General features: G+C 37.8%; 1 protein-coding gene across 3 annotated transcripts; it reads left to right on the top strand.

Annotated features, from left to right (window-relative positions):
• Positions 1-1,633: 1,633 nt before the first annotated feature.
• Positions 1,634-10,042, top strand: LOC110023084 (protein FAR1-RELATED SEQUENCE 11-like). 3 transcript variants are annotated; one of them, XM_020722307.1, is made up of 4 exons: positions 1,634-2,010; positions 6,253-7,281; positions 8,133-8,576; positions 9,002-10,042. In XM_020722307.1, exons 2-4 carry the CDS (start codon positions 6,265-6,267, stop codon positions 9,704-9,706), a joined length of 2,166 nt encoding a protein of 721 aa, XP_020577966.1. In that variant the 5' UTR covers positions 1,634-2,010; positions 6,253-6,264; the 3' UTR covers positions 9,707-10,042. The 3 variants fall into 3 exon arrangements, with proteins under 3 accessions (XP_020577966.1, XP_020577968.1, XP_020577967.1); XM_020722309.1 differs by lacking the exon at positions 1,634-2,010 and adding an exon at positions 2,914-2,934; XM_020722308.1 differs by lacking the exon at positions 1,634-2,010 and adding an exon at positions 5,855-5,975 and having other exon boundaries at positions 6,251-7,281.
• The last annotated feature ends 2,116 nt before the right edge of the window (positions 10,043-12,158 follow it).

Here is a 12,158-nt window from a genome sequence, read left to right as displayed (position 1 = left end):
ATCCAAAGCCTCAAAATATATAAAAAGAAACATTAACATTAATTAATAATAGTTATATAAATTAATAATTTTGTTAAACTAATTACTTATAATTAATATATTAGCATTAATCAATTATTAATGATGTAATTTAAAATTTTTTTTAGAAATTTGTTGAATAAATTAATATTAAAAAAAATTTATTTATTACTTAAATATTAAATAATTACATATAGATTTATGTAATTTTAATTAATTTCATAATTTTAAAATTATTTATTTTTTATTAATAAATTAAAATAATAAAATTAAGTTAAATAAAAATAAATTAAGATTACAAACCTATTTTCTTATTTCTCTGTTTCCCCGTAACCCTCTTCTGGCTCTCATGGCTTTGTCCAAACCTTCCCATCTCTGCTCAAAACTCTCGCTTATGTCACTCTCTCTATCGATTTCACCCAAAATTATTGCCTTCTTGAATGAACCAATGTCATACAGTCCTTTTTAGAGTTAGCTGAGAAGGAAACGATGAGATCTCGATTTACAGAGATGACGAAACTCTCATCTTTCTTATCCTTCCCATTCACTCCTATCGGAAACCATTGAAGAAGATAAACCTTTTTGTGTCATTCTTTCTCTTAGTTCATTCTGAATTTACAAAATTTATCGATTCACAGAGCCCATCTCTTCCTCATGATTTCAATTAGGATTTAGTTGAAATAAAATTTAATAAATTATGTAAATTCAGATTTAGCAAATCCCAAGGTGATTAAATCCAGAAATCCGCTTAATATGCTACCAAGTAAATCATGATAAATCATATGAAATAGTTTGACAACTTTAGAACGATTTAGCAGGATTTATCAGGGATATCATTCAAAGATAAATATTAAATAAAAAAATATAAATAAATATCCATAACGATCGACTTACTTCGCCACATCCTCCCCTCCTAGTTTCGCCCACAACAATTGACTTCATGATTGAACATTTACGATACACTTGTTATCATAGCTAGCTCGAAAGGCAACAATAAGATCGTGGCTTGCAGAACCGAAACTCCCATCTTTCTCATCCGTTAGCTCCTACCAGAAACCATTGAGAAAGTAGTATGTTGACACCATTCTTCCTCTCTGCTCATCTTAGATTTACTAAGGGTGTGTTTGGGACATTTTGTGCGTTTGAGGATAAGCAACTTATCCAGAAACTTGGCCTGAGGGTCGACCGCGGGGTTCAACCTGCGACCTGTTTTTAGTGTAAAAATGGAACCACATTTTCAGATAAACAGACAAAACACACGATCCAAACGACACCGCAGCGTTTTCAAAAACGCCCCCCGCACTTATAAGTTGTCCCAAACGACCCCTAAATCCGCCAATTGACAGCACCGTTTGGGGTTGTTTATTTAGTGCGACGTCGCTCTCAAAATACACCCGACCTGTTTTGGTAAACTATGTTTTGGCAGCTTGTGCGTTTTCAAAATGTTGAAAATAGAGTTTTCAAACCGCACTTATCTAGATGTAGTGACAACTTTCTAACTATAATCTAACTTTTACATGAAAAATAAAAATTTATAATAACTACCCGGCCTAGCTTTATAGCATATTATTATTTTTATTATTATTTTTTGCAGGATTTTTAATATTATTTCGATTCTCATCATTCCGATTTCAGACACTCCATCGTCATGCCTCAACTTGCTGAAGCCAGGATCAATCGCTTTCAAGTTTTTAGGGATGCCCGCGGTGGAATAGAAGATGTCCATTGTTGATTGTTGAACCTCTCACGGGGCTTTTCTTCTTCGTCGTCGCTACTATTCGAAACTCTCCACCGCTTCTACTTTGCCATCCCTGCACTCTTAACTATTTCAGAGCTTTCGCTGGAACCCTAAACCTAGATGGATGCTGCGGCGCTTTCACGGATCGGGCTGGCGGGAATTGCCGCACTTTTTCAGTACCGAGGATTGGGGTTTGTGTTCCTCAGAAAGTTCACACATTTCCAAATGGTTAAAACCTTCCTTCCCGCATAATGGCAAGTTGCTCTTCCACTCATCTATTTTTATTCTTCTTTTTGTTCTCCTTCTCGCTCACTTGTTTTCTTCTTCTTTGTGCTTCCCCATTGGATCGTGGTTGATCCGATCAGGTAAATCCCGGCTGTCTGGTAACGTATTTAGAGCAGCATTTAACTTGGATGCATGCTAAATATTGTCAGATTTCATTGCCAGACAATTTTTAGGGATGTAACCCATTCAGATATAGTAAATCTAGATTTACGGGATTTACTAAATTCTGATAACTTAAATTTTATCTTTTGCCAAACAGTTCTCTCTTATAAATCGTGGTTGATCCCATTGCTATTTTCTCATTCTATAATGATACCTCTGACCTCAGACATCCAAGGCTCCACCATTTGTCTAATGCAAGCCTTTTTAACTCCACCCGAGAGCTATCTCAATGCTCAATTTGAGTACCAACCCCAATCAAGCATTCACCTTTATCATCTCTGATACCCCATAACAACTAAGAGTGATGGAAGAAGGGCCTCATCTATGTTAACTTTTAACTATCCATGTGCTCCATCTAACATCAAATAGATTTTATTACAGGTTCTACCCTAGCAAATCAACCTCACTACAGGATGAATCCAAAAGAAAATCAACAAAGAGACTGTGGAGGATCTACTGCAAAATAACTCATTTGGCATAGCCTTAGTCTTTGCATCATTTTGGCTCTTATCATTCCTATAAGGGATTGGACGTGGCAAATTCACGTTGAATGCAATTAATAAATCAGTCTAGTTTCATTTTCTTATGCCAAGACCTAGAAGAACTTTTAAATAGATTAAGTGGAGCAAATTATTTTTCTAAACTAACTTTTGTAGCGGCAATTACTAGATTCGGATTCGTGAAGGAAGCATGTGAAAATGATATCCAAGACCCGAGAAGGTCTCTGAATGGTGAGTCATGCCTTTTGGCCTGCTTAATGTGCCTAGCACTTTCTTGCGGCCAATAATGCACGAGTACTCAAACCTTTCCTTGGACATTTTAATGTGGTATATTTGATATTTCTGGGTCTCTCATTGAATGCCCACGTACAACACCTAGGATTGATTTTAACGACACTTCATGATCACAACTTTTTCTTGAACCTTCCAAAGTGCGAATTTGTGATGGAAGAGGTGCATTTTTTGGTCTTTTTTTTGTCCAAACTGGGAATTAAAGTTGATCTGAGAAAGGTTGAAGTTATTAAATCCTATCCGATGTTAACCACTGGCACTAATGTATGGAGTTTTCATGGGCTTGCAAATTTATTTCGTAGGTTTGTTCGGAATCTCAACATCATCATTCCTTCAATTAGTGATTGCCCGGAACAAATATTGTTTGGGCAGAGGAACAACAATCCAGTTCTGCAGACATGAAGGAGTGACTAAGCTCAACCGTTTTAGCCATGTTAGACTTTGACAAACCTTTTCAGGTGGGTTGTGGGAGTAGAAACTGTACTTTATCAAGAAAACCAACCCATAGAATTTCATGATGTGTTTTGATTACTCAAACAATAGGAGCATTTATGTGATTTCCCAAGAATTTGTACCATTTAATGACCATCAATCATTACATTTTTTGCATACTTAAAAGAATTTAAACTGGATGCAGATGAGGGGGGTTGTATTTCTCCAACTGTTTACTTTTGAGCTGAAGCATAAATCAAAACTTGGCAACTGGGTTGTGGACACGCTAAATTGTGAACGAGCATTCCAGTCACTGCCCAATCTCACAGTGCAGGGATGGAAACAGTTTGCAAGAAAAAAACATCGAAGATGATTTTCAAATTTCTTGGCCACAGTGCGTCAACCACTTGGCCGTTGGTGATTAGTTAACCCAACAATGTTTTCCTTTTCAAATTCGATTACATTAGTATACCAAATAGCTCTCTTTGGCAACAATTTCTTAATGAAATACACAGTGGGGTTATCTTGTCACACACATAGGAAGAGATAAGGCAATTTCCCTTCTTCAAGCTAGATTCTTTTGGCCCAGGCTTCGTCGCGATGTTTGTTGATTTGCTGCGTACTGCCTTGTCTGTCAAGCATTCAAAGGCACTCCTCAGTGCACCAAACTCTGCACTCAGTTACCAAATCCAAACTCAATTTGGGAAGACCTTAGCCTTCTTTGGGTTTTTAAAAGCAATTGAGGTATTGACTCTATTATGGTAGTGGTAGATAAATATTCGGTGATGGCACAGTTCATTATCTGCAAGATGTCTTTTGATAATGTTAAAGTCGATATGCTATTCTTTAAAGAACTAGTCTGTCTCCATGATATTCGCAGGATCATAACTTCTGCCTGAGACAAGTTGCTGAATTATGGAATTGACTATGAACTGAACTTAAGTTCAGCTTGGCATACCATCCCCTTTGGGATTGTCAAACAGAAGTGGTGAATCACAAACTGGGAAACATGATCTAGTAATACAGGTAACCATCCAAACCAACGGGGCGGCGTACTTGGTTAAGCTGAATTTGCTTTTAATGCTATGGTAAATAGTATTACGGGGAAGGTTCCTTTCAACATGTTGTATACCAAAGAGCCAAATCATACCATAATGTGGCTATACTAAATTCTAGGAGATCTGGCTACTAAGACAATGAATGAATTTGATCAGATGTTAAACAACGTGTAAGATAAAATTGCTGATAGCAATCAGAAGTACAAGCAATGGGCTGATGAACTCTACAAGGAAAAAGGTTTTCAATGGTGGTGCTCTTAAGATGATTCATCTCTGTGAGGAGTGATTTGCCATGGTATCTTACTCCAAAGCTGAAACCCAGAAAAATTGGGTCATTTTCTATTGAAACATGAATTAATGATGATACTTAATATTGTCACTTCCTCCTAGTCCGAAAATCCCCTCTTCTGAACCAGAGGGGAGCGGATGCAGTGGAAGCTCTCATTCTGGTTTGGATTTTAATATTCGTACTGTTTGAACTATTAAAATCCCTATTAGTATTTTAGTTTTATTCACATTTACACTAATTATTATTAGTGCTGTTAGTGGAGGCATATATGTAACCGTTTAAGCAGGTTTGAGACTACATTTTCAATATTACATTTATAGCTGAGCATTCCCTTTTCCGTTAGTTTATGCTTTTTCAGTTCCTTTGCTTTCAGCTGTGTCCCTGGCTCCTCACTAGTCAGTATAGAAACATGTTGAAAATTTTACAAAAATAGAAGATAGGAGCAGCATGTCACGGACTAACTTTCCTCAAGTCACCCGTGCGGCTTTAGCGCTCTCTCTTAGCACTAAATCAGCCTAATCACTCACAACACTGGACTTAGCAGCCCCAAGCACTCTTAAGAAGAAGAATAGAGAGAAAGGAATAATTAGCACTTGAATACTAGAATGCTTTGATTCAATGCTTGGGTAAATACAAATGAGGGGAGGAGCTCCTATTTATAGCCTCCTCCATGCCTTTGGCCTTTCATCTAGCCAATGTGGGACTATACAATGTCCAAGAGAAGCTTCTAGATTACAATATAATATTCTATCTCTTAGACTATTCTAATGTACATAAATAACTCTAGAACATTCTAGGTTATTCTTAGATCCTCTTTAGAGCTTTTCCTTCTTGCTCTCCCCTGAACGTGGTGGAATCTTCTAGAGCCCCTTTGATGACTCCTCATATTCGGACCTTCTCTAGAATCTTCCATCCTCTGTTCGTCTCGATGATTTCTCGAATGTCGCGGAGCGTGACAAGCAGCTCCCATTTTACTGGCAAAACACCTTTCATTATCTGCATCAAATCTTTGCTACTAAGGTTTTCACGCACTCTTATTACTGAAAAGTTTTTTTTTTCTTCCTGTCTGTACCTTATTCAGTGAACTCTTCTATTTCTACTTTGGAGAAAATCAGGCAACTTCGCAAATATGGATGACATCAGATTGCTAGAGTTTTCTTACACCGCTTCACTAAAGCATTGCCGTCATTTCATGCAAATTGAAATAGAAATAATGAAAGCTACAGTTATTATAGTTTCACTTGAAAAAGAAATTGGAATTACTCTTTTTATGAATGTGTAAGCTGTGGCTATTTTTTAAAATGTAATTTAAGAAAGTTTTGTTGATTTTTGTCATCTATTCATTCTAATTATCTGTTCCAAGTTTGAGAAAAATATAACAATTATTACTGCTTCGGTAAGGTATTCTGCTATGTGCATTCGTGCATGTATATTTTGGACCTTCTTTTCATTGATCTTATCTATGTTTGTTTTATGCAGAAAATTTAAAAAATGATAAAAGCCTTATCTGATGGGCTGGTTCATAGGAGATTGTGCCCATGTGGTGATGACCGATGCTATATCAGGACCGAAGGGGAGGAAGCATGTTCAGCCTTTGACTCAATGGAATCTGGGGACCCCAACTATTTGGTGGAAGGAACGCACATTTCATCAGAGATTGCCATGAACATTCCTCCACCATTTGTTGGGCAAACTTTCCATAGCGATGAAGAGGCCCTCAAGTATTATACCACCTTTGCTCGAAATAATGGCTTTCTGGTTAGGCGAGAACGGTCAAAGGGGAATCCCGAACATCCAATGGGAGTTTACAAACGTGAGCTTGTTTGCCACCGTGCAGGACTTCCTTTGCTTAGAAAATCCGATGATGTGAAGCGACAACGGGGCAGAAAAGCCTCACGCTGCAAGTGCGAGGCACAAATGGTTATAAAGAAGAATATTTCTGCAGGAGTTACTAAATGGATGGTGCTTAATTTTAGCAATGTTCATAATCATGAGCTGATGGATTGTAGAGAAATACCATATCCTCAGCGAAATAAAGCGGCAGTTGAAAGGGATCGAATTCTTGCTCTTGCAAAGGGTGGTTGCACAGAGTCTCTTATATCGAAGACTCTCGAGATGGAGAGAGGGGCAAGTGCTGATCGGTTGGCATTTGGTGAGAGGGATGTGAAGATTTTTCTTCAAGCGTCCAAGAATATTAATCGGGAGAGCGAAGGGTCAGAGCTTCTTAAAACTTGCAGAGCAATGAAGGAGAAGAATCCCGATTTTCGCTATGATTTCGTATTAGATGAGAACAATAAGCTCGAGCATATTGCCTGGTCTTATGCTAGTTCTATACGTGCATTCAAATTGTTCGGTGATGTCGTTGTTTTTGACACTACCTTTCATCTAAATGCATATGATAGGCCCGTAGGTGTATGGTTTGGGATTGATAATTATGGACACACTATATTCTTCTGTTGTGTCATTTTGCTGGATGAAAGGCCAGAGTCATTGACGTGGTCCTTACAGGTAAATTATTTCCTTTCCCATTCTATGAGGTCAATAAAATTTAATTATTATTTTTGCTCATTTTATTTTTCCATCATCAAGGCATATTGCGATCAGTGTTATCAAATATGCTAGGCACTAAGTTGATGTGATTGCCAATGCCTGAACTGCTTTGTGCAATCCTAGGCGTTTACCCGAGCAAAATGAGGCAATAAAAACACATACATCACTTGTAAAGCTAATTATAAGTATGATGAATACTTTTTACAATTATTTAGTGATAATCATCACATTAAAGTAAGACAAATAAAATCATGAAGTTTAAGCCTCCATTTTATTCCACCTTGTTCAAATTTTTTATCAAATAGATTATTTTAAACAAATGTAGTAAACCATTTAAGTTTGTTGCATGCAATTTAATTTTCACCACATTCAATTCCATCTTTGTCAGTATTCATTCCGTCTTTTTCATTATTCCCTCTGCCTCTCTGTTTCTCCTAAAGATAATATTCTTTATCCTCAAGATTCACCACTCAGGAAGAAAGTATTTTACTAAACATTTGTCTAAATTATTTCCAGGTGTGCATCATTTACCCTTGAAGCTCTTTTCAAATTATTTTATATCAATTCGTCATCATGATAACTGAACCCACTTTGTGTTTAAGATTTCATCTTTCATCTTATTAAATCAAGGCAAGACAAATGTCTTCCAGCCTGAAGCCTTATTGCAAGGCCCTCGCTTAGGCATTCCTTAGTAATGGCGCTGGCCTAGGAGGTGTGTGTGTTGGGCACTATAGCCTCATCTTGTTTTGCTCAAGCTCTTAGATGAGCGAGAGCCATGGATTCTGACAAATTTGTTGTCTTTACCACAGGCTTTTCTCCGACTAATGGATGGAAAGTTCCCACAGACAATATTAACTGACATGAATACGAGGCTTAGAGATGTAATGTTGACCCACCTTCCCAATGTCAAGTACGCTTTCTGTATATGGCATGTAATATCCAAGCTACCAAGCTGGTTTTCTGCTTTACTTGGTGCTGAATTTGATAGATTTAAAATTGAGTTCCAGAGGATGCGTGATTTAGAGAATATGGAGGAATTTGAGGATCAATGGGCCAATATGGTCATGGATTTTGGCATTGGGGAAGATAAGCATGCATCTCTTCTTTATTCTAACAGGTTCTACTGGGCTTCACCATACTTGCAAGGTTGGTTTTTCGGCGGTTTATTGACGGTCAGTCATTTGTCATGTATTCAATCACTTTTTAAAGGGTTTCTGCACTTGCAGACCCGTCTAAAGGATTTTATAGAACAGGTGAAAAACTTTGAAACAGATCTTGACCCAAGGGTCTGTTTGGGGCAGCTGTAGCTTATTGAATAATTTGCTGATAAGCTGATTAAAAATAATCTACTGATAAGCTAGGAGCGGTGGCTATTATAAATTTTTATTTTTTTGGAAAAGCCAGACCACAGCCAGAAAGCTCCCACCAAACCTAGATAGGTGAGGTGTGAAAATGTTATTTTGCCGCACCTATCTAGATACGTGTGGCGTGAAAACGATGTTTTCAAGGTTTTGAAAACGCACAAGCTGCCAAAACGCAGTTTACTCAAATAGGCTAAGGGCGGTTTTAAAAAGCCACCCCACCCAAAAAATAAGCTGCCCCAAACGGGCCCTTGAATTGCTTTCTTTCATCTCCTTGCCTAAAGTTCTCAAGGCTTAGGCGTTGATCCTTTCCACAGGTGGGTGTTGCAGTTGATTTCCAGAATCAGGCAGGAGAAGAGGCCACATCGCGAGAAAATCAACAGACTGTCAATCTTAAGACTTGCATGCCCATTGAAGAACATGCATCAACAATTCTTACACACTACGCCTTTGGCATGTTTCAGAAGGAAATAATGGCATCAGCCCAGTTTGCAGTTTATGAAACAACGGCAGAGAATTACCTTGTAAGACACCATGCCAAGTCTGATGGAGGGCATTTTGTCAGCTGCGTACCTTCAGACGAATATGTTCACTGCAGCTGCAAAGGATTTGAAACCAATGCCATATTATGCAGGCATGCTCTTCGAGTTCTTTCATTGAAGAATTGCTTCTTCATTCCTGATAAGTATTTGTTGACTCGTTGGCGTCGAGAAAGCTCACTTTTTCCAAAATGCAGCAGCCACAAGTATCGTTCGCAAGCACTGCGGTCTCTTGCTTCGATTATAATCCAGGAATCTGCGTTAACAAAGGATCGTTTTGATTATGTGGAGTGGCATCTGAGCAGAATTCTAAGCCATGTTAGGGAGATGCCAGCCATTGATTTAACTGCATCAAATGTGGAGCAAATTTCAGGTTTTGATGATGTGGTAGATATTGCTACTGCGCCATCAATCACTAGAGGGAGACCGAGAAAAGTAAAACAATTTGTCAAGCCAACAAAGGAAATGCATGCGTCATCTTAGGGCTGCTTATATTCTTCCCTTTCAATTCTGCCGTTCTTGCAGGAAGTAAATATAGGCTTATGGGTAATTTCTTCCCTGTTACTCTTGAAAATTAGCATTTTGGTTGGAGGACTATAGTGTGATTAGGGAATATTATAATGATGCTTAATTGTCTTCTGAAATTGTTTTTGGTTATATTCGTGTGTGACCCACTGCAAGAAAAAGAAAGAATAACTGCTGCAGTTTTGAGGCACAGTAACCTGTTTAAAATTGCAGGTTGGGTCTTGTATTGTGCTTAGTCTTTAAAAGAATAAAAAAATGTTGTACATTTTATTTATTTATTATGCATTAATTTTTTTGGGATATAATTATTTCCTTACATACAATAGTAGACAACATATGATCAATGTTAAAATATTTGTCCTTTTAAAACATTGGAGGTAAAATGATATGACACACTGATTAGTGGAAAGATTGTTGATTCAAGGATGTATAGTATAATTTACGGTTTTACACTTTAGAAAAAATTGTAGAAATTTAGTGTTGAGAATATTTTCTTAATAGCAGTAACTAGCCGGTTTTAGTCGTCAGTAGGAAACTGAAATGGATTGCTTAGATTAAACTGAGAGCTGTAGCTTGGGGAAAGCTTGAGAATATTATTCATCCATGAGAACAGCCATGTGTAGAGAAAGATAAAATATATTGAGGGGGAAGAATCTTTTAGAGTGGCCAAATACTCAAACCGTAGAATCATATACTTAGGATACCATCCTGCAAGTTGATGGTTCTTTGGGAGAACTGTTGTACAGAATTGATGTTTTGAGAGTGCTTTTGTAAGGATACCCGCTTGTTAATTTCAGGATTGAATGTGTTGCGTGGTCCAAATATGACAGAATTGATGTTTTGAGAGTGCTTTTGTAATGATACCCGCTTGTTAATTTCAGGATTGAATGTGTTGCAATTTAATATGATTTAGTTGAATATGATCATGTCAGAAGTGATAGACAATCTTTATATGTTTGGTTCTCGCATGAAATATAAGATTGTTAACGAAGGAGATCGCAGATATGTTATCACAGTATAGAGTTGTTGGTTGAGTGATCGGAATTCCAAATTCCTCTATAAGGCACTTGAGCCATATAATTTCCGATATAATTTCCGTAGTTGTCATCGCTAAGGCATGATATTCAGCCTCCGTAGAGGATTAAGCTAGAGTCAACTGTTTCTTGACTTGCCAAGTTATAAGTGTATCACCAAGGTAGGAGCACGTACCTATAGTGGATTTGCATGTTCGTACCCTCGAGTTACTTTCATTAGGCACTCAGTGATTATGTTCCGACAAGATCATGTTGAATGCATTTAATGAGAAGGGACTGGGTCCATAACCCTTCCTCTCTAATTTGGAGAGTTCAAAAGTGAAGCTAAGTTCCACGTCATTGATGGGAGCACGTCCTTTAGAACCTTGCTCAGCCGCTCCAGATGATGTTTAGCCTTTTTTTTGGTGAACAAATTCAACATATACAACGATGTCGAATATTATGCTCCTCATAGCAAGGTGTCTCTACCCACTTTGAATGTTGTGGGACGTCCACAAACTCCTCTTCTTACTAGCTCTTGCCTTGTTAAAGGTAAAGGCACAACGAAGCGGGAGGAAAGACGTACCCTACTTGCTCGGGAGCCAACTAAAAACCTCCCTATCATGCCGACCTCTAAGGTAAGGATAAGTGTTTAATCATATATTGTTTCTGAGGTAGAAGAAGCCTTGCTGATGGACGAGCCTGGAGGTTGACATGATGACAATCAAGATGACACCGATGAGGAAATCTTTTGGTTACCTTCAACGGTCATGGTCACTTGTTTGTCCAAGTTATCCTTAGTAGGCAAGGTGCTGACTATCGATCTAGTACCACATGGTTATCACATGGATATGATGGTTGCAAACGCTTCTATCGTTGAAGACCTCAAAACCTTTTATGTACCTCCTAGATCCAAGTTTAAGGAGAAATGCATTTTGTTTTATAAAGTAGATTCTCTTCTAAACAATAATGATGTAATATATTTAAATGATGATAATGAAAAATAGAGGATATTCCTCTTTCTTATTATTGTTCGCCTCTCATCTCTAAGCTTTTTGTTGCCCGCGAGGTGGTTTATTTGCCAAGCCTAATTATCCAAGACTATGTGGCAGAATAGATCCTCAGGGGACAGATTCAAGTTAGGATACTTCAAAATGCCAGGCGATGCTAAGATACCCAATGCCTCATGCATGATGATTTCCATATCTCACAATAGAGAGATCTTTACCTCACATGAGGAGGAGGTCAAGTAAAAAATGCCCCTGATGAATTGGAGGATAGTGTTTCTTCAACCGTCGATGAGTTGATCGAGATCAACTTAGGTATAGTTGATGATCCCTGTCCCACATTCATTAGTAAATTTCTATCAATTTCTATGGTCGGCAAGGTCGTAGAGA

The sequence above is a fragment of the Phalaenopsis equestris genome, unplaced genomic scaffold (assembly GCF_001263595.1).
Source record: "Phalaenopsis equestris unplaced genomic scaffold, ASM126359v1 Scaffold000210, whole genome shotgun sequence".
NCBI lineage: Eukaryota > Viridiplantae > Streptophyta > Magnoliopsida > Asparagales > Orchidaceae > Phalaenopsis > Phalaenopsis equestris.
This window is presented reverse-complemented; position numbering and strand designations above follow the sequence as displayed.

What these genes read in the sequence shown, in the direction of transcription:
- LOC110023084 (XM_020722307.1), top strand. Translation starts at nt 6,265, where the DNA reads ATGATAAAAGCCTTATCTGATGGGCTGGTTCATAGGAGATTGTGCCCA. An exon ending in CATTGACGTGGTCCTTACAG is followed by an intron (nt 7,282 to 8,132) that starts GTAAATTATTTC and finishes TCTTTACCACAG; the next exon opens with GCTTTTCTCCGACTAATGGA. An exon ending in TAAAGGATTTTATAGAACAG is followed by an intron (nt 8,577 to 9,001) that starts GTGAAAAACTTT and finishes TCCTTTCCACAG; the next exon opens with GTGGGTGTTGCAGTTGATTT.